Source organism: Mesoplodon densirostris, chromosome 7, assembly GCF_025265405.1.
Source record: "Mesoplodon densirostris isolate mMesDen1 chromosome 7, mMesDen1 primary haplotype, whole genome shotgun sequence".
Classification (NCBI taxonomy): Eukaryota; Metazoa; Chordata; class Mammalia; order Artiodactyla; family Ziphiidae; genus Mesoplodon; species Mesoplodon densirostris.
The window spans coordinates 71,634,022-71,657,128 of NC_082667.1; the positions used below are offsets into that span (position 1 = coordinate 71,634,022).

At 35.8% G+C, this 23,107-nt stretch overlaps 1 protein-coding gene across 4 annotated transcripts in view; it reads right to left on the reverse strand.

The window, feature by feature from the left end:
- Positions 1-23,107, reverse strand: part of SOX6 (SRY-box transcription factor 6) — a 636,653-nt gene that overhangs the window by 119,219 nt on the left and 494,327 nt on the right. For 3 of the 4 annotated variants that reach the window (XM_060103234.1, XM_060103233.1, XM_060103231.1), the window contains exon 9: positions 12,298-12,418. In XM_060103234.1, the coding sequence (XP_059959217.1) occupies positions 12,298-12,418 (121 nt within the window). Of the gene's footprint in view, positions 1-12,297; positions 12,422-23,107 lie in introns of all 4 variants that reach the window. The other variant, XM_060103232.1, reaches the window with a different exon arrangement.

The window sequence follows — 23,107 nt, forward strand, 5'->3', positions numbered from 1 at the left end:
GTATAAAATGTCAAATATTCAGAATTTCATTCTGAATTCTATCTCCACTAATTTCTAGATGTGAAAGTTTGGAAAGTTAATTTACTTCTTTGACTTTTAGTTTCTTTTAACAAAATATAGATAATGCCACTTATATCTTAGAGTTGTTATAAAAATTAAATGAGAATATATATGTATATTCATATACATGTAGACATATATATTTATATATATAGATATCAGCAAATAAATGGTTCTCAGTAAATGCTAACCAAAACAAAGGAATTAACAAGAAGTATTAGGTAGCAACTGTACATCAGCAAATTAGACAATCTAGAAGAAATGGACAAATTCCTTGAAACATACAAATTACATAAACTGTCTCAAGGAGAAATAGATAATATAAACAAACCCATAACAAGTAAAGAGATTGAATCAGTAATCAAAAACCTCCCAATAGGGCTTCCCTGGTGGCGCAGTGGTTGAGAGTCTGCCTGCCGGTTCAGGGGAGGCGGGTTCGTGCCCCGGTCCGGGAAGATCCTGCGTGCCACTGAGCGGCTGGGCCTGTGAGCCATGGCTGCTGAGCCTGCGCATCCGGAGCCTGTGCTCCGCAACGGGAGAGGCCACAACAGTGAGAGGCCCACGTACCGCAAAAAACAAAACAAAACAAAACCTCCCAATAAAGAAAATTCCTGGACTGAATTTTTGGCTTCACCAATAAAGTCTATTGAACATTTAATAAAAATTAACACTAATCCTTATAAAATCTTCAAAAATATTGAAGAGGAAACACTTCCTAACTCTGAGGTAATGAAGCCAGTGTAACCTTGATAACAAAGCCAGATAAAGACATCACAGGAAAATAAAATTATAGAACAATATTCTGTATGAATATTAAAATCCTCAACAAAATATTAGCATATTGAATCCAACAGCATATCAAAAGGATTATTCACCATGACAAAGTAGGATTTATCCCAGGAATGCAAGGGTGGTTCAACATTAAAAATAGAAAATCAGTGCAATACACAACGTTAATAGAACAATGGAAGAAAAACCCACATGATAATCTCAATTGATGCAGAAAAGGCATGTGACAAAATCCAACATCTTTTCATGATAAAAATTCTCAGAAAAAACTAGGAATAGAGGGAAAGTTCATCAACATGATAAAGGGTATTTATGAAAAACCCACAGCTAACATCACACTCGGTGGTAAAAGACTGAAAGCTCTTCTACTAAGATCGGGGACAATTATACCCACTTTCACTGTTGCTATACAACACTGTCCTAGAAGTTCTAGTTAGTACTAGAAAGAAAGAAAGAAGAGAGAGAGGGAGGAAGGAAGGGAAGGAGGCAGGGAGGGGATAAGGAAGGAAGGGAGGAAGGGAGAAAGAAAGAGGCAAACAAAATTGGTAAAAATAGGTAAAACTATGTCTATTTGCATATGAAGTGGTCCTATATGTAGAAAATTCCAAAGAATTCATAAGAAAGCTACAAGAGCTAATAAATAAATTCAGCAGTTTCAGGGTAGAAGATTAACACACAAAAATCAACTGTGTTTCTATATACTAGCAATGAACAATCCAAAAAGAAATTAAGAAAGCAATTCTATTTACAATAGCATCTAAAAGAATCAAATACTTAGGAATAAACTTAACTAAAGAGGCAAAGACTTGTACACTGAAAAACTATAAAACATTTCTGAAAGAAATTTTTAAAGATCTAAATAAATAGAAAGGCATCCATGTTCATAGACAGGAAGACTTAACATTGTTAAGATCAACAAAGTAATCTACAGACTCAGTAAAATCTCTACCAAAATTCCAACAATCGTTTTTTACAGAAATGGAAAAGCCAATCCTCAAATTTATATGGAATTGCATGGGGCTCCAATAGCCCAAACAATTTTGAAAAGACAAATAAAGTTGGAAGACTCATACTTTCTGATTTCAAAATTTACTACAAAGCTAGAGTAATTAAAACAGTATGATACTGGCATAAGAACAGATATATAGACTAATGAAACAGAATAGAGAGCCCAGAAATAAACCCTTACATATAGTTAATTGATTTTTTACAAGGGTACCAAGACCATTCATTGGGGGAAAGACATCTTTTCAACAAATGGTGCTGGAAAAACTGATATCCACATGCAAAAGAATGAAGTTGGACCCTTAATTTATACCATATATAAAAATTAACTGGAATGGATCAAAGACCTAAACTTAAGTACTAAAACTATAAAACTCTTAGAAGAAAACATAGGAGTAAATCTTTGGATTTGGCAATGATTTCATGGATATGACAGCAAAAGCACAGGCAACAAAAGAAAAAATAGATAAATCAGACTTCATCAAAATTAAACAATTTTGTGCATCAAAGGATACTATCGAGTAAGTGAAAAGACGACCTACAAAATGAGGAAAAAAACTTGCAAATCATATATTTGATACAGGATTAATATCTAGAATATATAAGAACTCCTAAAACTCAATAAAGACAAAACAAACAACCCAATTCAAAAATAGGCGATGTACTTAGACATTTCCAAGGAAGATATACAAATTTCCAATAAGCACATGAAAAGATGCTCAAAATCATTAATCATCAGGGAAATGAAAAACAAAACCACAATGAGATACCTCTTCACATCTACTAGGATGGCTATATTTTTTTTAAAAAAATGGAAAATAACAAGTATTGGTTAGGATATAAAGAAATTGGAACACTCTTGCATTACTGGTGGGAATGTAAAAGGTACAGCCCCTAAAGAAATCAGTTTGATGGTATCTCAAAGGGCTAAACATAGAACTACCATATGACACAACAATTCCATTCCTACGTGTATATCTAAAAGAACTGCAAGCAGGGACACAAACAGGTATTTGTATACCAATGTTCACAGCAGCATTATTCACAATAGCCAAAATGTGGAAACAATAGAAATATCCATCAACAGATGAATGGATAAACAAACAAATATATAGACATAGACACATATATACAATGGGATATTATTCAGCCATAAAAAAGAATGGACTTTTGATATATACTACAATATGGATGGGCCTTGAAAACATTATGCTTAGTGAAATAAGCCAGATGCAGAGGGACAAATATTGTATGATTCCATTTATATGAAGTACCTAGAATAGGCAAATTCATATAGAAAGATAGTAAAATAGAGGTTACTGGGGATTCAGGGTAGGAGGATAGGGAGAGTTATTGTTTAATGGCCACAGAGTTTTTGTTGGAGATGATTGAAAGTTTGGGGTATAGATAATGGTAATGGTTACAAAAAACTGCAAATGTATTAATATCACTGAGTTGTACATTGAAAAGTGGTTAAAATAATAAATATTATTTTATGTATATTTTACCACAATTTTTTTCTTAAAGAAACAGCAGGTATACTAGTAAAATTGCTTTTGGTCATCAGGCAGAGAGACAATATATCTCAGTCAAAAGCTCAGTTTTTGGACCACATTTCTAATGGATAAGAATGCAGTTTAATATAGTTAAATTTACTTAGTTTCATGGTCAGACTTTATCCCCAAACATAGTGTTTTAGAATTTTCAAAGAACTTTCATACGTTTTAACAAATTTAATCTTCACACCCATGCTGAGCAGTGGATAACTCATGACATATTTTTTTAGATGACAAAAATGAGAGGCTCAGCAAGGTTCAGTGATATGTTCAAGTAAGAATTAAATAAAATAATGTAAAATATTTAACACAGTGTTTGGCACAAAGTAATTATTCAATAAACTTTAGCTGTTATCATATTATAAACAGTAAGTAAGTGTAGGAGTCATGAGCAGGCAGACATCCTACTCCTAGGATCTCCTGGGAAACTTTAAGGGTGCTACTCCAGCAGCAATCATTTTAAAAATCCCAACTACATGAAGTCCATGGGTCAGCTGCATCATCCCTGGCACACAAAGGATGCTATCCAGTGTTTTTATTTTACAGTCAATTCAATCACTCTGATACACATGGGCAGCTATGAAAGAGGCTTAACCTTTTAGTTTTCTCAGTCATAGGTACTCAATTATATTCATCTTACCCTGGATTTCTATATCTCTCAGCATCATGGTGTGAAAGAGCAAAGCAACCAAACTTCTGTGGTTTATGTTCTGGGCCCTGATAAGTTCCTTTTTAGAAAGATGTCTCTAATTTTTTAAAATAGGTGGGGTTTAATTAGGGATTACAACTCAATAAAAGAATTTCAGCAGAGATTATTTTGATACATGTTCCCCTGAAACTGTACAATCCCCATCAACAACATGCCTCCTCAGCAACTCACCGGGGTGGGAAAGCTTGCTTGGTGTTCACTACCCATGGGGGCCCTGAAATGTCCAGAATAATGGGTCAAATTATCTGAAGAGGAGAAGTTGATAGCCCTAAATATATTTGTTTAGAATGTACTAATATGAATTCAGAAACAGTCAACTTTAACAGGAAACATCAGCCCAAGGTGGTCCTTGCTTTCTGGAAATGAAGACAATTATTCAATCAGTTGAAGGCACAAACACCATGGAATTGTTTCAGGTTATGGGAAGGTGAAAAAAAGAACAATAAGAGAGCCATTTATTTTGTAATTCACTAAAAACCAATGTAGCACTTATTCTTCTTCTTGCTTAGGGGATCAAACTATAAAGTTACACCACCATTTCAAGGCTTTTATATGTGACAACACTACTCCTTTAAAACTTTAGTCATTGTCTCACAAGTAAAATTATAGCTAAAGCTCAGTTTGGGGCAAAAAAGTTTTCCTTGTACAGACACCAGTCAAACAGTATTCTCCTTTCCCAGTTTGTGTGAATGACAAGAACACTGCATAGAGTGTCTCCTAAGTATGTAATGTCTCTCCCAGTAGCATATGAACACATAATTTTAATCCTTTTAAAGTATAATTTTTATATACAATAAAACCTGAATTAGCCAAAGTATTGAAGAATTTAGAGTTCTGGTTAATTCAGTTCTCTGACATAACTTAGGGGTCGCCAGATAATAACATTTTTACCAGACTTGCTTGTGATTAAAAATCATCGTACATGTCCAAATCCACTGTCCTGCCCTAAACAACAGGTTTTAGCCAACATAATCAAATTCAGCTTTGCTACTCCAAGGCACTACTCTATGCTGCACAGATGCTGTTCAGCTGGGGTAACTCACTACTGCACAATATTGCCTCAATGTCTAGATTCTCCTTACTTACATACTGTAATCTCAGTGATACTGTGCAAGAGGACTTTTTATAAAATGGTCCAAACTCATTGACTATATAACAGTATCTTCCCCCATAAAAAACAGCATTATTCCACCAGACCAAACAAATGAAGAGGAAATAGGCAGTTGACCTGAAAAAGAATTCAAAGTAATGAAAGTAAAGATGATGCAAAATCTTGGAAATACAAGAAACGTTTAACAAAGAACTAGAAACTAAAGAGAAAACAAACAATGATGAACAACACAATAAACGAAATTAAAAATTCTCTAGAAGGAATCAATAGAATAACTGAGGCAGAAAAATGGATAAGTGACCTGGAAGATAAAATAGTGGAAATAACTACCACAGAGCAGAATTAGGAAATAAAAAGGAAAAGAATTGAGGACAGTCTCAGAGACCTCTGGGACAACATTAAATGCACCAACATTCGAATTATAGGGGTCCCCGAAGAAGAAGAGAAAAAAAAGGGACTGAGAAAATATTTGAAGACATCATAGTTGGAAACGTCCCTAATATAGGAAACAAAAGAGTGAATCAAGTCCAGGAAGCGCAAAGAGTCCCATACAGGATAAATCCAAGGAGAAACACACCAAGACACATATTACTCAAAGTATCAAAAATTAAATACAAAGAAAAAATATTAAAAGCAGCAAGGGAAAAGCAACAAATAACATACAAGGGAATCCCCATAAGGTTACCAGCTGATCTTTCAGCAGAAACTGTGCAAGCCAGAAGGGAGTGGCAGGACATATTTAAAGTGATGAAAGGGAAAAACCTACAACCAAGATTACTCTACCCAGCAAGGATCGCATTCAGATTCAACTCAACAGAGAAATTAAAACCTTTACAGACAAGCAAAAGCTAAAAGAATTCACCACCACCAAACCAGCTTTACAACAAATGCCAAAGGAACTTCTCTAGAGAAGCAGGAAACACAAGAGAAGGAAAAGACCTACAATAACAAACCTAAAACAGTTAAGATCATGGTAATAGGAACATACATATCAATAATTACCTTAAATGTAAATGGATTAAATGCTCCAACCAAAAGACACAGACTGGCTGAATGGCTACATAAACAAGACACGTATATATGCTGTCTACAAGAGACCAACTTCAGACCTAGGGACACATACAGACTGAAGGTGAAGGGGTGGAAAAAGATATTCCATGCAAATGGATATCAAAAGAAAGCTGGAGTAGCCATTCTCATATCAGACAAAATAGACTTTAAAATAAAGACTATTACAAGAGACAAAGAAGGACACTACATAATGATCAAGGGATCAATCCAAGAAGAAGATATAACAATTGTAAATATTTATGCACCAAACATAGGAGCACCTCAGTACATAAGGAAAATGCTAAAAGCCATAAAAGGGGAAATCGACAGTAACACAATCATAGTAGGGGACTTTAACACCCCACTTTCACCAATCGACAGATCATCCAAAATGGAAATAAATAAGGAAACACGAGCTTTAAATGACACATTAAACAAGATGGACTTAATTGATATTTACAGGACATTCCATCCAAAAACAACAGAATACACTTTCTTCTCAAGCGCTCATGGAACATTCTCCAGGATACATCATATCTTGGGTCACAAATCAAGCCTCAGTAAATGCTAGAAAACTGAAATCATATTAAGTATCTTTTCCAACCACAGCACTATGAGACTAGATATCAATTACAGGAAAACAAACTGTAAAAAACACAAACACATGGAGGCTAAACAATACACTACTTAATAACCAAGAGATCACTGAAGAAATCAAAGAGGAAATCAAAAATTACCTAGAAACAAATGACAATCAAAACACAACAACCCAAAACCTATGGGATGCAGAAAAAACAGTTCTAAGACTGAAGTTTATTAACAATACAATCCTACCTCAAGAAACAAGAAACATCTCAAACAAACAACCTAACCTTACACCTAAAGCAATTAGAGAAAGAAGAACAAGAAAACCCCAAAGTTGGCAGAAGGAAAGAAATCATAAAGATCAGATCAGAAATAAATGAAAAAGAAGTGAAGGAAACAATAGCAAAGATCAATAAAACTAAAAGCTGGTTCTTTGAGAAGATAAACAAAATTGATAAAGCATTAGCCAGACTCATCAAGAAAAAAAGGAAGAAGACTCAAATCAACAGAATTAGAAATGAAAAAGGAGAAGTAACAACTGACACGGCAGAAATACAAAGGATCATGAGAGATTACTACAAGCAACTCTAGGCCAATAAAATGGACAACCTGGAAGAAATGGACAAATTCTTAGAAAAGCACAACCTTCCGAGACTGAACCAGGAAGAAATAGAAAATATAAACAGACCAATCAGAAGCACTGAAATTGAGACTGTGATTAAAAACCTTCCAACAAACAAAACCTCAGGACCAGATGGCTTCACAGGAGAATTCCATCAAACATTTAGAGAAGAGCTAACACCTATCCTTCTCAAACTCTTCCATAATATAGCAGAGGGAGGAACCCTCCCAAACTCATTCTACAAGGCCACCATCACCCTGAGACCAAAACCAGACAAAGGTCTCACAAAAAAGGAAACTACAGGCCAATATCACTGATGAACATGGATGGAAAAATCCTCAACAAAATATTAGCAAACAGAATCCAACAGCACATTAAAAGGATCATACAACATGATTAAGTGAGGTTTATCCCAGGAATGCAAGGATTCTTCAATATACGCAAATCAATCAATGTGTTAAACCATATTAACAAATTGAAGGAGAAAAACCGTACGATCGTCTCAATAGAGGCAGAAAAAGCTTTCGACAAAATTCAACACGCATTTATGATAAAAACCCTCCAGAAAGTAGGAATGGAGGGAACTTACCTCAACATAATAAAGGCCGTATATGACAAACCCACAGCCAACATCATTATCAATGGTGAAAAACTGAAACCATTTCCACTAAGATCAGGAATAGGACAAGGTTGCCTACTCTCACCACTATTATTCAACATAGTCATGGAAGTTTTAGCCCCAGCAATAAGAGAAGATAAAGAAATACAAGGAATCCAAATTGGAAAAGAAGAAGTAAAACTGTCACTGTTTGCAGATGGCATGATACTATACATAGGGAATCCTAAAGATGCTACCAGAAAACTACTAGAGCTAAGCAATGAACTTGGTAAAGTAGCAGGATACAAAATTAATGCTCAGAAATCTCTTGTAGTCCTATACACTAACAATAAAAAATCTATAGGAGAAATTAAGGAAACACGCCCATTTACCATTGCAACAAAAAGAATAAAATACCTAGGAAGAAACCTACCTAAGGAGACAAAAGACCTGTATGCAGAAAACTATAAGACACTGGTGAAAGAAATTAAAGATGATACAAACAGATGGAGAAATATACCATGTTCTTGGATTGGAAGAATCAACATTGTGAAAATGACTATACTACCCAAAGCCATCTACAGATTTAATGCAATCCCAATCAAATTACCAATGGCATTTTTCACAAAACTAGAAGAAAAACATTCACAATTTGAATGGAAACACAAAAGACCCCGAATAGCCAAAGCAATCTTGAGAAAGAAAAATGGAGCTGGAGGAATCCAGCTCCCTGACTTCAGACCATACTACAAAGCTACAATAATCAAGACAGTACGGTACTGGCACAAAAACAGAAATATAGATCAATGGAACAGGAAAGAAAGCCTAGAGATAAACCCATGCACATATGGTAAGCTTACCTTTGATAAAGGAGGCAAGAGTACACAATGGAGAAAAGACAGCCTCTTCAATAAGTGGTGCTGGGAAAACTGGACAGCTACATGTAAAAGAATGAAATTAGAACACTCCCTAACACTATACACAAAAATAAACTCAAAATGGATTAAAGACCTAAATGTAAGACCAGACACTATAAAACTCTTAGAGGAAAACATAAGCAGAATACTCTCTGACATAAATCACAGCAAGATCTTTTTTGACTGACCTCCTAGAGTAATGGAAATAAAAACAAAAATAAACAAATGGGACCTAATGAAACTTAAAAGCTTTTGCACAGCAAAGGAAGCCATAAACAAGACAAAAAGACAACCCTAGAATGGGAGAAAATATTTGCAAATGAAGCAACAGACAAAGGATTAATCTCCAAAATATACAAACAGCTCACGCAGCTCAATATCAAAGCAACAAACAACCCAATCCAAAACTGGGCAGAAGACCTAAATAGACATTTCTCCAAAGAAGGTATACATATCGCCAACAAACACATGATAGGATGCTCAACATCACTAATCATTAGGGAAATGTAAATCAAAAGTACAACGAGGTATCACCTCACACCAGTCAGAATGGTCATCATCAAAAAATCTACAAACAGGGCTTCCCTGGTGGCGCAGTGGTTGAGAGTCTGCCTGCTGATGCAGGGGACACGGGTTTGTGCCCTGGTCCAGGAGGATCCCACATGCCGTGGAGTGGCTGGTCCTGTGAGCCATGGCCACTGAGCCTGCACATCCGGAGCTTGTGCTCTATAGCAGGAGAGGCCACAACAATGAGAGGCCTGTGTACCACACACACAAAAAAAATCTACAAACAAGAAATGCGGAGAGGGTGTGGAGAAAAGGGAACCCTTTTGCACTGTTGGTGGGAATGTAAACTGATACAGCCACTATGCAGAACAAAATGGAAGTTCCTTAAAAAACTAAAAATAGAACTACCAAGCAACCCAGCAATCCCAGTACTGGACATATACCCCGACAAAACCATAATTCAATAAGAGTCATGTACGACAATATTCACTGAAGCTCTATTTACAATAGCCAGGACATGGATGCAACCTAAGTGTCCCTCAACAAATGAATGCATAAAAAAGATGTGTCATATATATACAATGGAATATTACTCAGCCTTTAAAAGAAACGAAATTGAGATGTTTGTAGTGAGGTGGATGGACCTAGAGACTGTCATATAGAGTGAAGTAAGTCAGAAAGAGAAAAACAAATACCGTATGCTAACACATATATATGGAATCTAAAAAAAAAAAGAAAGGTTCTGAAGAACCTAGGGGCAGGACAGGAATAAAGACGTAGACGGAGAGAATGGACTTGAGGGCACAGGGAGGGGGAAGGGTAAGCTGGGACGAAGTGAGAGAGTGGCATGGACATATATACACCACCAAATGTAAAATAGATAGCTAGTGGAAAGCAGCCGCATAGCACAGGGAGATCAGCTCCGTGCTTTGTGTCCACCTAGAGGGGTGGGATAGGGAGGGTGGGAGGGAGACACAAGAGGGAGGAGATATGGGGATATATGTATACGTATAGCTGATTCACTTTGTTATACAGCAGAAACTAACATACCATTGTTAAAGCAATTATACTGCAATAAAGATGTTAAAAAACAAGAAAACAGTATTATTGTCTTAACAAAATTACATAACATGTCAATTACGTTGATATCTGTGTCTAGAAGAAAATAAGGCCCATAACCTGATTTTGAAATGTGGAGAATTTTAAATTTAAAAACATGGAAATTAAATAGTTTCCACATACAGTTCATTTAAAAAGTTTCCAAAACTGGTGTAGGGATAACAACTCAGATTAAGGTTAAACCAGTAAACTTAGTTTACACCAACATTCCGAAGGACGTCAAGGTGAAGAAAGCTCAAAACTACTTATAGAGATCAGAGAAGAAGTGAACCACTGCATTGACAGTAAGATATTCTCCGACAAAATATTATCTTGTCCTTAATATGGATACTAATTTCACAGAATATAACTTGCTCTAAAAATTCTGCTCTAGAAAGATCAACTTTTAACTTTGAGTAACACAATTTTCATTCACTGTGGTATCCAAAAACCGTTGTTAATCCTAGTTTTGACTGCTTTATATCTGAGGAATTTTTAAAGTCAGTCCTTAAATTAGCCAATCGCTTAAGATCTCTATTCTTTGAATAATTTGGGTTTTGACACAGACATCTTTCCTTTCCTCACAAGGAAGGGGGTTTTCTACCAAAAGCATAAGAGTAACTGATGGCAAAAAAACAGATGTTAAAACCCACTAGGTTTGTTTTTATGCTATTTAGTAACATTCCTTACAGAGAATTTTAGTAAAGTGATTTATACTTTATTATTGCTTTAAGCATATTAAAATACCTTTGTTCACTTTATAAACCCATACACAAAGAAACCGCTGCAGTCAGGTTTGTTGCACTCAGACTGGGTAGTTAATATAATCAGGTTAATATGTTAAAAAGAACTTGACACAGAAATTATTAATGAGTAGAACAAGGTCACTACTTCTGAGCTGAGGTCAGTTACAAAGAATGCACAAATGAAATTCAGGTTGACTTTTTATTTACTTGACTATCTTCTTACATTGGATTCCTTTGGCAACATATCTTTAAACATTTAAAGCCCTGTTTACAAGGATGCTCTGAAAGAAGCTTCAAACCATTATGCCCCTAATTGAATTCCCCAGGAGTCCAGTAAACTCAGAGGAATAAAGAAAAATCATAACATTTGCTAAATCATCTCAAAACATACTTCACTGCAAGGTTATGTGTCCTGTTTTTTGCAGTTCAAAGATGAATAAGAAAATACAACTGAATGCTTCATTATTTAGACTAAAATCAAAAAGAATTTTACCTATTAGTAGCAAGCTAATTAAATCAGTCCAGTTTTAACTCTTCTTCCAAGAGAAATCAGACAACAAACAATAATAGCATTTTATACTGTATGTGACCACTCTCCTAGAGTAGAAAAGCTCTCAGGAGGAGCAAAGTATCTTTAACCAAAGACAATTATTCACAGTAAAGGTATGAGAGAAAGCTGACAAAAATTTGTAGTCCTGAGGGAAAGTAGCATTTTATCTGTGAATTCAGAACAAACTCAAGTGGAAGAAGAGAAAGTAAAAGTTTTTAGCAACCGATTCATTTAATAACATGCCCCCTTCACAATTCTAATTTTACTTTAAAATAGCTTTTATGATCTTTTTACTCATAGTTCCTTCATATGCTTCTGTGCTTGTTGTGATTACTAAGCAAAAACATATGGATCTTAGCATTCCCCAAAGAATGTTAAATCCCTTTCTACTTACCTGGTTTGTATGTTATTCCAGGGGGGAAGAGGAATCCCTGTTGGGCAGCAGCAGCTGCTGCCAGGGTCCGCTGGTCATGTGGAAAAATTGGGATCATGAGCGGAGGCATGTGACCCTGAACCTGCTAAACAGAAGAGAGCCTATGATCAGACAGAGAGCAAATGTATGCCAAGGAGTATTTGTTTTTCACCCCTGGTGGTGTGCTGGTACCCAAATAGCCACCCACTTCTAACCTCATTCCAAATCTGCTCCCTGAGAAAAATTCAGGCTAAATTCACCAAATCCCTTTCAGATTCCACTGGTACACCAAGGACATAACCTCATTGTGAATTTGCCTCATCCCTGCTTCCACTAAATTATAGCTAATGTTTATCTTTTATCTTGACTCTTTTTCCTTTTATTTTCTTTCTTTTTTTAAAACAAAGAACTAGAAGAAATGTTTTCTTCTGTCACCTTAAAATGTTGAAAGGTTTTGCCCTTTCACCTGCTTTGCATTCTGTACTTTATTTTGAAAATAGTACTTAGTATCTTTGGTCAGAAAGTAATGTCTAATTGTTATATATTCCAAAAGCTGTAGCTCCCCAGTTTAGGTATCTTATTTCAAAGCCTCGTTGCATTATGTTAAACATATAGCTCTTCAGATTTAAGGCTACTACATCTTGGCTCCCAATTAAACTAATATTCTTTGCCACCCACACCTCGATGTAACACATAAATTGCTTGTCTGGCTAAGCAGTTTTACAGCTTTATGCACTACCATGTAGCTGAGTAATTATGGAGTTGTATTCAGAGAGCACTTCATAATAAATCCTACTATATCAAATTTCATTTGACCTCAATAAATGTATCAAAGAGCACAAAAATGCAAAACAGAAAATCTTCACTCTATATCAGTATTTGTATTCCATATAAAGAAAATAAGAACTATGACAGAATCATGTCTATGAAAATCATATTTTAATTTCCTAGCTCCCTCCCTTACTCTATGCATGCTGCCCTGATTCCAATAGCATCACAGGAAGGTTCTGTGCTGGCTTTTAGGGCATGATTTTATAAATTAAACTATAGGACTTTTGTTATTTAAAGATCAAAACTAGGATGTACTAAGAGAAATGATTTTTAAGTTCAAACTGGGTCTTTGCCCTCCTTACTAGTATAAAAGAGCTGTATTATATCCTGTTTAAGATACAAACCTTTCCCACTAATTCTACCAACCCCAAACTCTTCCCCCGTTTAAATTCCTAAATCTTCTCTTTAGGCAAAATTCCATATACTGGCTGATGACCCTGTTTAAATAGCACCAACTTGCCCTGTCCTGTCCCTGTTCCCTTCACAGCCAGGGACATAGTGCAAAAATGTTCCTGTGTAGGTCTAAGAGGTTTCGTTTACCAACAGTTTCTCTCTAGGGAAAATCCTAAGATGTGGGTTAATAAAGGGCAAGCAAAAAATAAACACTTTACAGTATTTTTCAGAATTCATTTCTCAGGAAAATCAACTTATAATAAAAAGGTCTTTGTGCAATTACTACCGTGCCAGTGGGGCGTGAAAGAAACTAGCTTTGGGCAGCTATTTTTTCCATTTTAGCTGAGGTAAGCCCAAGTTTTGTACATTAGAGTACCGACTTAGCCTGCTTAAAGTGGAGCTGATCCCCTAGCACCCAGGTCTTGCCTTTAACCCTGAAGAAAAGCACTAGGTTTGCTGTTCAACTCCAGCTTGTTGTGACCTGATGCAAACCTGAGATGTCAAAGACGACAGCACTGTTCTATGTCAGAAAATTTAAAAATGATATTTTTGTGGGTGACTATTGTGCAGTGCAAGAGTATATCAAAGGAAATCACTTCATTTACTTCTAGAAATATGGTCCTAGCATGTACCCAGAACACAGCACAGATGCTTCACATTCTAAAGAAAGGAAACAAGAAACTGAGGAGTCTAGGTATCAAATTTATTTATTCTTTCCTTCTTTCATTTAACAAACATTTATTAAGTTATTATTATGTGTGGATCTTGAAAAGTAGCTGGAAAAATGGGGGCTATTTTGCTTGGGAGAGAGAAGATATATGCTTATGTTCAAATATTTGAAAGAATTATGTATGGAAGAAGAACCAGATTAAGTCTGAGCAGTTACAAAGGGCAGATCTAGGCTCAAAAGAAAGAGATTTTAGGGAAGTTGAATGCAAAGAATTTTCTAATAATGAGCTATTCAATAATCACTGTGATTAAAGAGGTTGTGTGTGCCATTTCCCAAGAGGTGGTCAAGTAAAGGCTGTATACTCATCTGTTAGAGATACTTTAAAGGATATGCATAACTAAAACCCTGATTAGATAATGACCTATAGTGCCTTTTCAACTTTATAATTCTATGATTGTTTAAAAATCAACATTAGGAAGATAATGGCATATAGTCATTCCTTTACTGATTCATTCAACACATATTTTTATTCAGAATCTACTATGCCTACAAAGGCTTTGCTGCCAAATGAATCTGAGCTTAAATCTATACACTGCCATTTCTTTGGCTGTGTGATCTTGAGCAGTTACTTAGCCTTGCTGAGTCTATTTCCTCATGTAAAAACCAAAGCTAATGATACTACCTTACATGGTTGTTGTGAGGATTAAATAAACAAGAAAAGTAACGCTTGTGGCACAGTGACTGGCATATAATAGGCAATAAGTAAATGTTAGATCCTTGCTTTTCTCTTATATAGTTTGCAATCCAGTACTAGAAAATTATCAAATTACTGATAAAACAAGAAACAGTGGATCTTAATCCATAACTCTACTTCAAAAAAAGAAAACATGAGCCAAATAAATAATTCAGTTTGGCAGGCAGAGGCTTGTTTGTTCTTAGCAGACCCATGCCTCACAGAGCATTATCCCATCCCAAATATCCAGAAAACCAAGAAAAAGAAGGTGGGATTAAAAAGCTCATTTGAAGATGTAATTTGGGATCTTTGGTGTTATTCATTAAACAGCATCTTCGAATGAAAACATAATTTTATTTTTACATTGGTGCCCAAGCTCTTCAGATCTTAAGACAACATAAAGGGATCAATGGCAATTAGACATCAGACCTTAATTATTGAAACTTGGTGTCTGAAGATAGTTCCTTTGTAACTAGCTACGCACATGAGATAATTAAGTAGGCCACCTAAGGTCATTTTTTTTTAAACTTTTTATTTTATGTTGGAGTATAGCTGATTAACAATGTTGTGATAGTTTCAGGTGCACAGCAAAGCAAGTCAGCCATAAGTATACATGTATCCATTCTTCCCCAAACTCCCCTCCCATCCAGGCTGCCACATAACATTGCGCAGAGTTCCCTGTGCTATATAGTAGGTCCTAAGGTCATTGTTAATGCCAAAGAGCTGCAGGTGCTTCATATTAAGAAAAGCTGTAAAAATTTAGGGAAGCTCTTTTCTGTCCATCACCCTCTACAAGGTAAGATATCTTAGAAAGTTTCAATGTTAACTATTAGGTAAGAGGCAGTCTCAATAAACTGAGGGACAAAGTAAATAAGGAGGGGGACAGAAGGCATTGTGAAAGCAATGATAATGATGGAATCACAGAGTTGAAATGGAGCTTAGAGTTTATCTAACCTAGTAGTTCTCAAAGTGTGGTACCTGACCAGCAGCATCAGCAGCATCTAACTTCAAAAAGCAAATTATCAGACTCCACCCCAGACCTATGAATCAGAAACTCTGGAGGTTGGGTCCAACAGTCCAAAATTTAGACTAAAATTTAATCCAGAGAAGTGATTCTCAAACTTCTATGGACTTCAGAATCAACCAGAGGGCTTATTAAAACAAAAATTGTTCGACCCCACACACAGAGTCCCTGAATCAGTAGATCTGAGGGGGAAACCTGAGAGTGTACTGTTCTAACAAGTTCCCAGGTGAAGCTAGTTAGTGCTGTTGGTCGAGGGACCATTCTCTGAGAATCACTAATCCAATTCAAACCTCACAATTTACACATAAGGAACCAGGTGGCTTAGAGAAGGTAAGGCTATCACTGTCATAGGCAGTGTGGAGGTCACACTGCCTATGACAGAGCTGGATCTAGAATCCAGAACTGCTAACCACCCTGTCCAGTGCTTTTTCCATTATATCACATGGACTTCATTGATAGAAAAGAGAGAAATCATGTGTGTGTACACTCTTTGTATAGAGAAAATCTGGGGGGCTACAACTGAAAATAATTTTATATTTCAGAGGTGTGTCTCTGGAGGTGACTGGGAGTATAGATATTATGTTGTTCAGTTTTAGTCTGTTCCTTCTCTCTTATTTTATACCCAGAATATTTGATCTCGAATCTATTGTCATTAATTCCAGTTAATTCATTAGCAATAATCATTTAGCTCCAAATGATAAAATTGCCCTTAACTCATTTTAAGTAAAATAATAATATGAAAACTCAAAATGCCCTTTATTAAATACAAGCCAAAATATCCAGTAGCCATTTAGAATACAGGCTGAGAGATGACGAAAAGTTCCTCTTTTATCTCTAATTATAGAAATCATCATCATCATCCTCATCACAGCAACTAATATTTTCCAGCATTTCCTATATGTCAAGCACTGGGAAGTGATTTACATGCTCTATCTCATTTAATTCTCAAAACTTTGTGAGGTACCTACTGTTATTATCCTCATTTATTTAATGACAAAGACAAAACCATGAGAGGTTAGGTAACTTAGTCAATTAAAAAGTGGTAGAGCCAAGATTCAAGGGCAGGTATGTCAGGCTCAAAGTCTATACTTTAAGTACTATATTATATTAATCATAAAGTCATCTTTTGCTAAACAGACCTAAATGACATAAGGAATATAATTCTTTGTGATAACAATTATTTGATTGAAAGTTTTATAAATATAATTATAAATTTACATGTGGCTGTAACAAATAATACAGAAAGATCCCATGTTCACTTAACTCAGTTTCCTCCAATGGTAACATCTTGAAAAATTACAGAACAATATTATAACCAGGGCACTGACATTGATACAATCCAAAAATCTTATTCAGATTTCACCAGTGGGATACCATTTAAAAGAAATTATGTGTCTTAAAAACTAGCAAGGGTAATGAAGGTCTATGAATACTTACGACTGCTATCTTTCATACAAAGCTCACCAGTATGACCCAGTGCAAATAATGTGAGTGGAAATCATGAATGAAAGCAACAATTTCTCCTTTCATAGCTTTCCATTTATTTTACTTACTAGATTATTGGTTGACGGTGGGACAAAAATGGAAAGCAAGGGCAAGGTGTGGGGGAGAGGTAAGGAAAGAGGGCTTGGTGGCCACACAAGAATCACATAAATATCCAAAATATTTTTCTTCTATGGAAGTTGTGAATTAAGTTTACTGCACTGCATGTCAGTGCCTAAGGCAGATAAAGAATTTTGAAAATATAGAAAAGCCCCACCCTGCTCTGAAGAATGTAAGCCTGCCTTTCCTCTTCCTTCCCATCATCCTATTTTCCCATTTGGTGATGTGCCAGGAAAGGCAGTCACATTGTAAACAGCAACCTTCAAAAATATTTTACTAAAGAATAAGAAATAATAGAATTCCCCTCACTCCATCAAAGAGTGACCAGTCTCCACATGTCTTTTCCAGAAAGTTATCAAAATTTCAAATAGCATCTTTTTTTCTTGAAAGTGTAGTTTTCCCTTAGCCCAAATTCAGAGATTCTTTAATTATCCCATAGGTAAAAGTAAAACTGATTTTGTTAATATAAAGAGTAAAACAATGTGACCAAAAATAATCTCTGAGCGTGAAACTGCATTATTTTTATTGCTTTGGAAGTCAGCACTAACTGACAGGGTATGTAAGTTGAATGACTAATGAGAAACCAGGAACCCCATCATAGGTGAAGCCTAGTCAGTGCATTAGGAAAGAAACAAACTGTATCCCCCAAAGCACAACTGTCCATTAATTCTAAACTTCCACAATCCCGGACCAAAGCATTTCCCTTCTGCAGAGGGTAGGGAACACATTCTTGATCAAATAGGCTACATGCCCAGAAATTTTAATTGCTACGGTGTTCCTCACATCTTTCAGACAATCAAGACAGCAGCAGATGCATGTGAAACACTTAGGTTCTGACTCTTCCTATTCATAAAACAGCATTGTTGCATCAACACTTATGCCCTTTGTTTTCTCTATGCTAAGCTGTTGATGATGCCATTTTTTGCCATCTGCCCCAGAGCTTCATTAAAGATACATGAATGGGCTAACTGGCCTGATATCTTGTGAGGAACAGGTGCTATTGTTTGTCCCTGAAGACTTGCACTAAAGATATGACTCAGAATACTTGAGAAAGAGCATCTGCAGCAGTCAGTCAGAGAGCAACTTGGCAGAGACCTGGCTGCGTGCTAATATGCAGAGTGACACTCGGGGGCTCATTTTCTTTCATGAGGATTATTTAACTTTTCTTAGTGATAGGAAATAAGTATTTATTGAAAATCATGAACATATTAATGTCTATTACTAAGTTAAAGACAGTGAGCAAGTGAAGATCTTCTTAATGCCTTATTTCTAGAAAATCATTCCTCATGTGATTTAATTGGATAAAGCTTCTTTAATCTGTTGGAAGGAATGTTTCCAACATTTGTAAATCATGACAGAGGGAGGGAAAGACAGAGACAGAAAATACAGAGAAAGAGCCATCAGAGAGGGAGAGGCAGGGCATACAAACAGAAAGGGGTGGGGGTGGAATTTCCTTAAAGGCCCTATTCTTTATTGCAAAGAATAGCTGAGTCATTTGCATAACGTGTTACTATTATAAAAGCTGCAGTGTCTAGAGTGAAAGAAATAAAGTCCCCAGAACCTTACATGAAAAGCCTTCAAGGTCATGGAGGTATCTTCTTACTGCCAAAAAATGCATGCCAGATCTCAGTTAATTCTGGAGAGTTAGGAGGGAAAAGGTCTCATTTGATAGGACAAATTAGTGCTTTAACACAAAACTTATAGTTTCAAAACTTTTTTTTTTGTTGTTGTTGAAAATGTTAAGACTCTGCTTTGTCCTGACTTAAAAAGCAATATAATGCAGTGGTCAACATTTTGAACTTCTCTTGGTTGACCATAGTTTGAAGTATACTAAGGAACTTTGTATACAGCCTACCTGACTATTCTCTAATTGTTTCAATTCATTAATCATCTCTCACCAAGTAAACTGAGTGTCCTGAATGGCCTGTGACATTTATATTTCTATACACCCCATTGTTCTTATCACAGGACTAAGAATATAGTAGGCATTTTGTGTCAACTAATCAACGTGAGAACCATCAAGGACTTAAGAACTGGTTTTCTGAGCACTAATTTCCATAGGGTAGTATTATTGTTAATACAACTGCAAAAAGTATAGAGCTGTAGTTGTTCTCATTAAAGAAGAGAATTCAAGAATGACTTTTAAATAAATCTTGATATCACTTTGTCTGCTTTTCATTTGTCTTATTTAGCAAATCTCTGGCTGCTATAGCTAATGGAGGATTGCAAATCCTTGCTTGTAGGGAATCCAGCTAGCTCTAGCAGGAGAATAATCACACTGAAATTTTATCAGGAGCAATTCTGGGACACAAATTTTCTGAGTATTTAAGAACACAGAGTCCAATCTTCCCAGATATTTTCCACCAACATCCAATGGATAATCATTGTACAAATAATGTAAGAAAAAGATCCTGTAGCTCGTGGGAAGCAGCCGCACAGCACAGGGAGATCAGTTCTGTGCTTTGTGACCACCTACAGGGGTGGGATAGGGAGGGTGGGAGGGAGATGCAAGAGGGAGGGGATATGAGGATATATGTATATGTATAGCTGATTCACTTTGTGATACAGCAGAAACTAACACACCATTATAAAGCAATTATACTCCAATAAAGATGTTTTTAAAAAATGCTGTTTTGTTTGGTTTTGTTTGTTTGTTGAAGGCAAGATGTTTTCTCTCTCTCAAACTCCCACAAGGAAAATATACAAAACACTTTGTTACCATTGTTAACGTTCATCTTTAATATAATTCAATTTCTTCCTAGAATTTTGTATATTGCTGCCGCAACTCTTTTCAAAATCTTCACTAAAGGGCCAGGAAAAATCCTGAAAAGGTAGAACAAACTCAAGATATTGCAGTTTAAAGGCATCCTTTTTAAAAACTCAGGCTTTAGTCTTTCAAAGTCATATGTTTTAGTTTGAACATTAATGAAGAACTAACTTTACGTTTGTAATATGTATTTTTCTATATGTATATTATACTTAACTGAAAAGTTAATTTTAAGAAAAATGGAAAATAGCTTCAGTAGTTTACTTGTCTTTACTAATTTACACTATTAAATATATCTAATAAAATATCTAAAATATTCATAGGAAAAATGGAGACAATACGTATTGTCACTAGCTTCACTACGTCCCCACCCTCACTACCAAGAGTAAGACATGAAAGCAAAACAAACTCCTTTTTTTTTTTTTTTTTTTTGCGGTACACGGGCCTCTCACTGTTGTGGCCTCCCCCGTTGCGGAGCACAGGCTCCGGACACGCAGGCCCAGTGGCCATGGCTCACGGGCCTAGCCGCCCCATGGCATGTGGGATCTTCCCGGACTGGGGCACGAACCAGTGTCCCCTGCATCGGCAGGCGGACTCTCAACCACTGCGCCACCAGGGAAGCCCAGCAACTCCTTTTTTAGGCTGGTCTTTCAGATAGCTATTTCAAATCCACTTCACAGTCTAGTACTTTCCAGCTCCCTTCCTTGGTTACACAGAAGAGAAATGATCATTGAGAGTAGGAGTACAATGGCTCCATTTATCAGGTCAATAGCACATTTAAAAAATCTCCTTTAGGTATATATTCAGAGAGAAATTTAATGGCCCTGAAAGGGCCAGTCCTGTCCTTTGTGTTAACACCTTTTTATATTCTCAGCATACTGTATACACTCTGTTCTATTTGTATTTTCTAAAATGGACAAATATCTCATTAATCCACCAGGATCATCAGTAGTCAAAACGTCACTACTTTATCTCTCATTCATTTGTACATATTCTGTTAAAATAGTGAATTTTCAAAGAAAAGAACATGGATTTAGTACTAATGTAATCATGATTCCTAGCATCTCTTACTTATTTGTCTCCTTACTCCCTGAAATAAAGAGCTCCACACATACAAAATGACCTCTTAGGCCTCTAAGAGGCATGTTACTCTGTAAGGGAAGTCAGTAGTGCCTGTCTTCATTCAACAACCTTTCACTGAGCACCTAGCACCATCTGCCCGGTACTATGCTGAGCACTATGAATAAAAAGATGCTTAAGAGAAGTCCATAGCTTTATTTTATCAGGTAGCAGTGTTAAGTTTGTTTTCACTTACATAGTAGTAGAAATCATCCAGTTTGTCAGCTTACTTTGGAGTAGGGTCAACAGAGAAAGGAAAGATTTGCTTAAAAAGGGAAATAAATTACAAAAAAAATTCCATTATGTATCTTTCCATAGTCTTCCTATAGTCTAAAACCAAGAAAAATTTTGAGAGTATTTATGAGGACAAAAGTCAGACTACTTCATAAAATGGATGACAAATGTTAATTAAATGTGTTTAAATTATCTTACTATGCTTTAAGAAACTCTCACCAGGAGGGAAGTAGTATGTCCTGGCCATAAAGAAATTAATAAAACATGTTATGCAAAAGTAAAATTTATGATTCATTTGGAATTAGATATGTACCACCTTTTCAATCCATACAAATGCATAATCTTGTCAATTAAATATTATTGTTAAGGTCTAGTAGTATGTTAAAATCACTTTAAAGTGCAACTAAGGAAAATTCATGTGTGTTTATTACTCCTTAAGGATCTATTAGTGGGTATTTTATTCAGATTCGTGCTGTAAAATCTGCATAAACTCAGCATATTGTTATCCCCATGTGTGCATTTGTTTGGTTAAAGCAGAACAGCAAATCTCAATTTTTGCAACTTCTGAAAAAGTCAAGAGAACTAAAACAGTCTTAATTTTAATCAGATACAAACAGTTATCACTACAGAAGTGAAGAGTTGACTATTATGCAAATAGTCTCAGTTAGTGGTCACCAGGCCATCACAGAAGACTGAGCTAGTCAATTATTTTAGATATTTCCAAAGACTAGTGAAGATGAATGTTTCTTATTCCACCCTGTCTTATTTCCACAGAAGTATGAAACATATTAGAGACTAATGATTGTTGTTCTCAGATGGAAACCCCATTAAATACACAATGATCAAAGTGTTTTGCCAAGATGGAAATTAATTTTTTTTAATTCTGTATAAATGCCACATAAATATAGTAACATTTTTGAAGAATGTGGCATTCCTTTGTTTCTAACAACCAAATTCAGATATAAAGCTTTCACAAACTTTTGACCTGTAATGAAGGCAATCTGGCTTTTACCCCTGAAGTATTTTACACAGCCTTATTCTGTTACCAATGACCAGAGTTCAATTATTAAATTCCTCCTCCAGAAATGCAGGTTTACCTCTTAAACTACAGGTTTTGTTAAAATTATGCACAAGCAACTTAAAGGCAGGGACTTTGTATCTTAGTAAAAATCCCTCTCTTGCACAGAGTAGGGACTCAACAAATATTTGTAACATAAATGCATTAAAGAACTTTCATTGTCTGTTATTTTAAAACTAAGCTACAATAATTTTGATAATTTTTATATCTTCTGAATCAATTTGAAGTCCTTTTATCATTTGAAATCCTCAAATCGAGGCAATAGAAGTATACCTCTGCTTCAAACATACTTCATTACAGCGATCTTTTCTTTTGGCATGCCACAGTCTGACTTTGAAGTC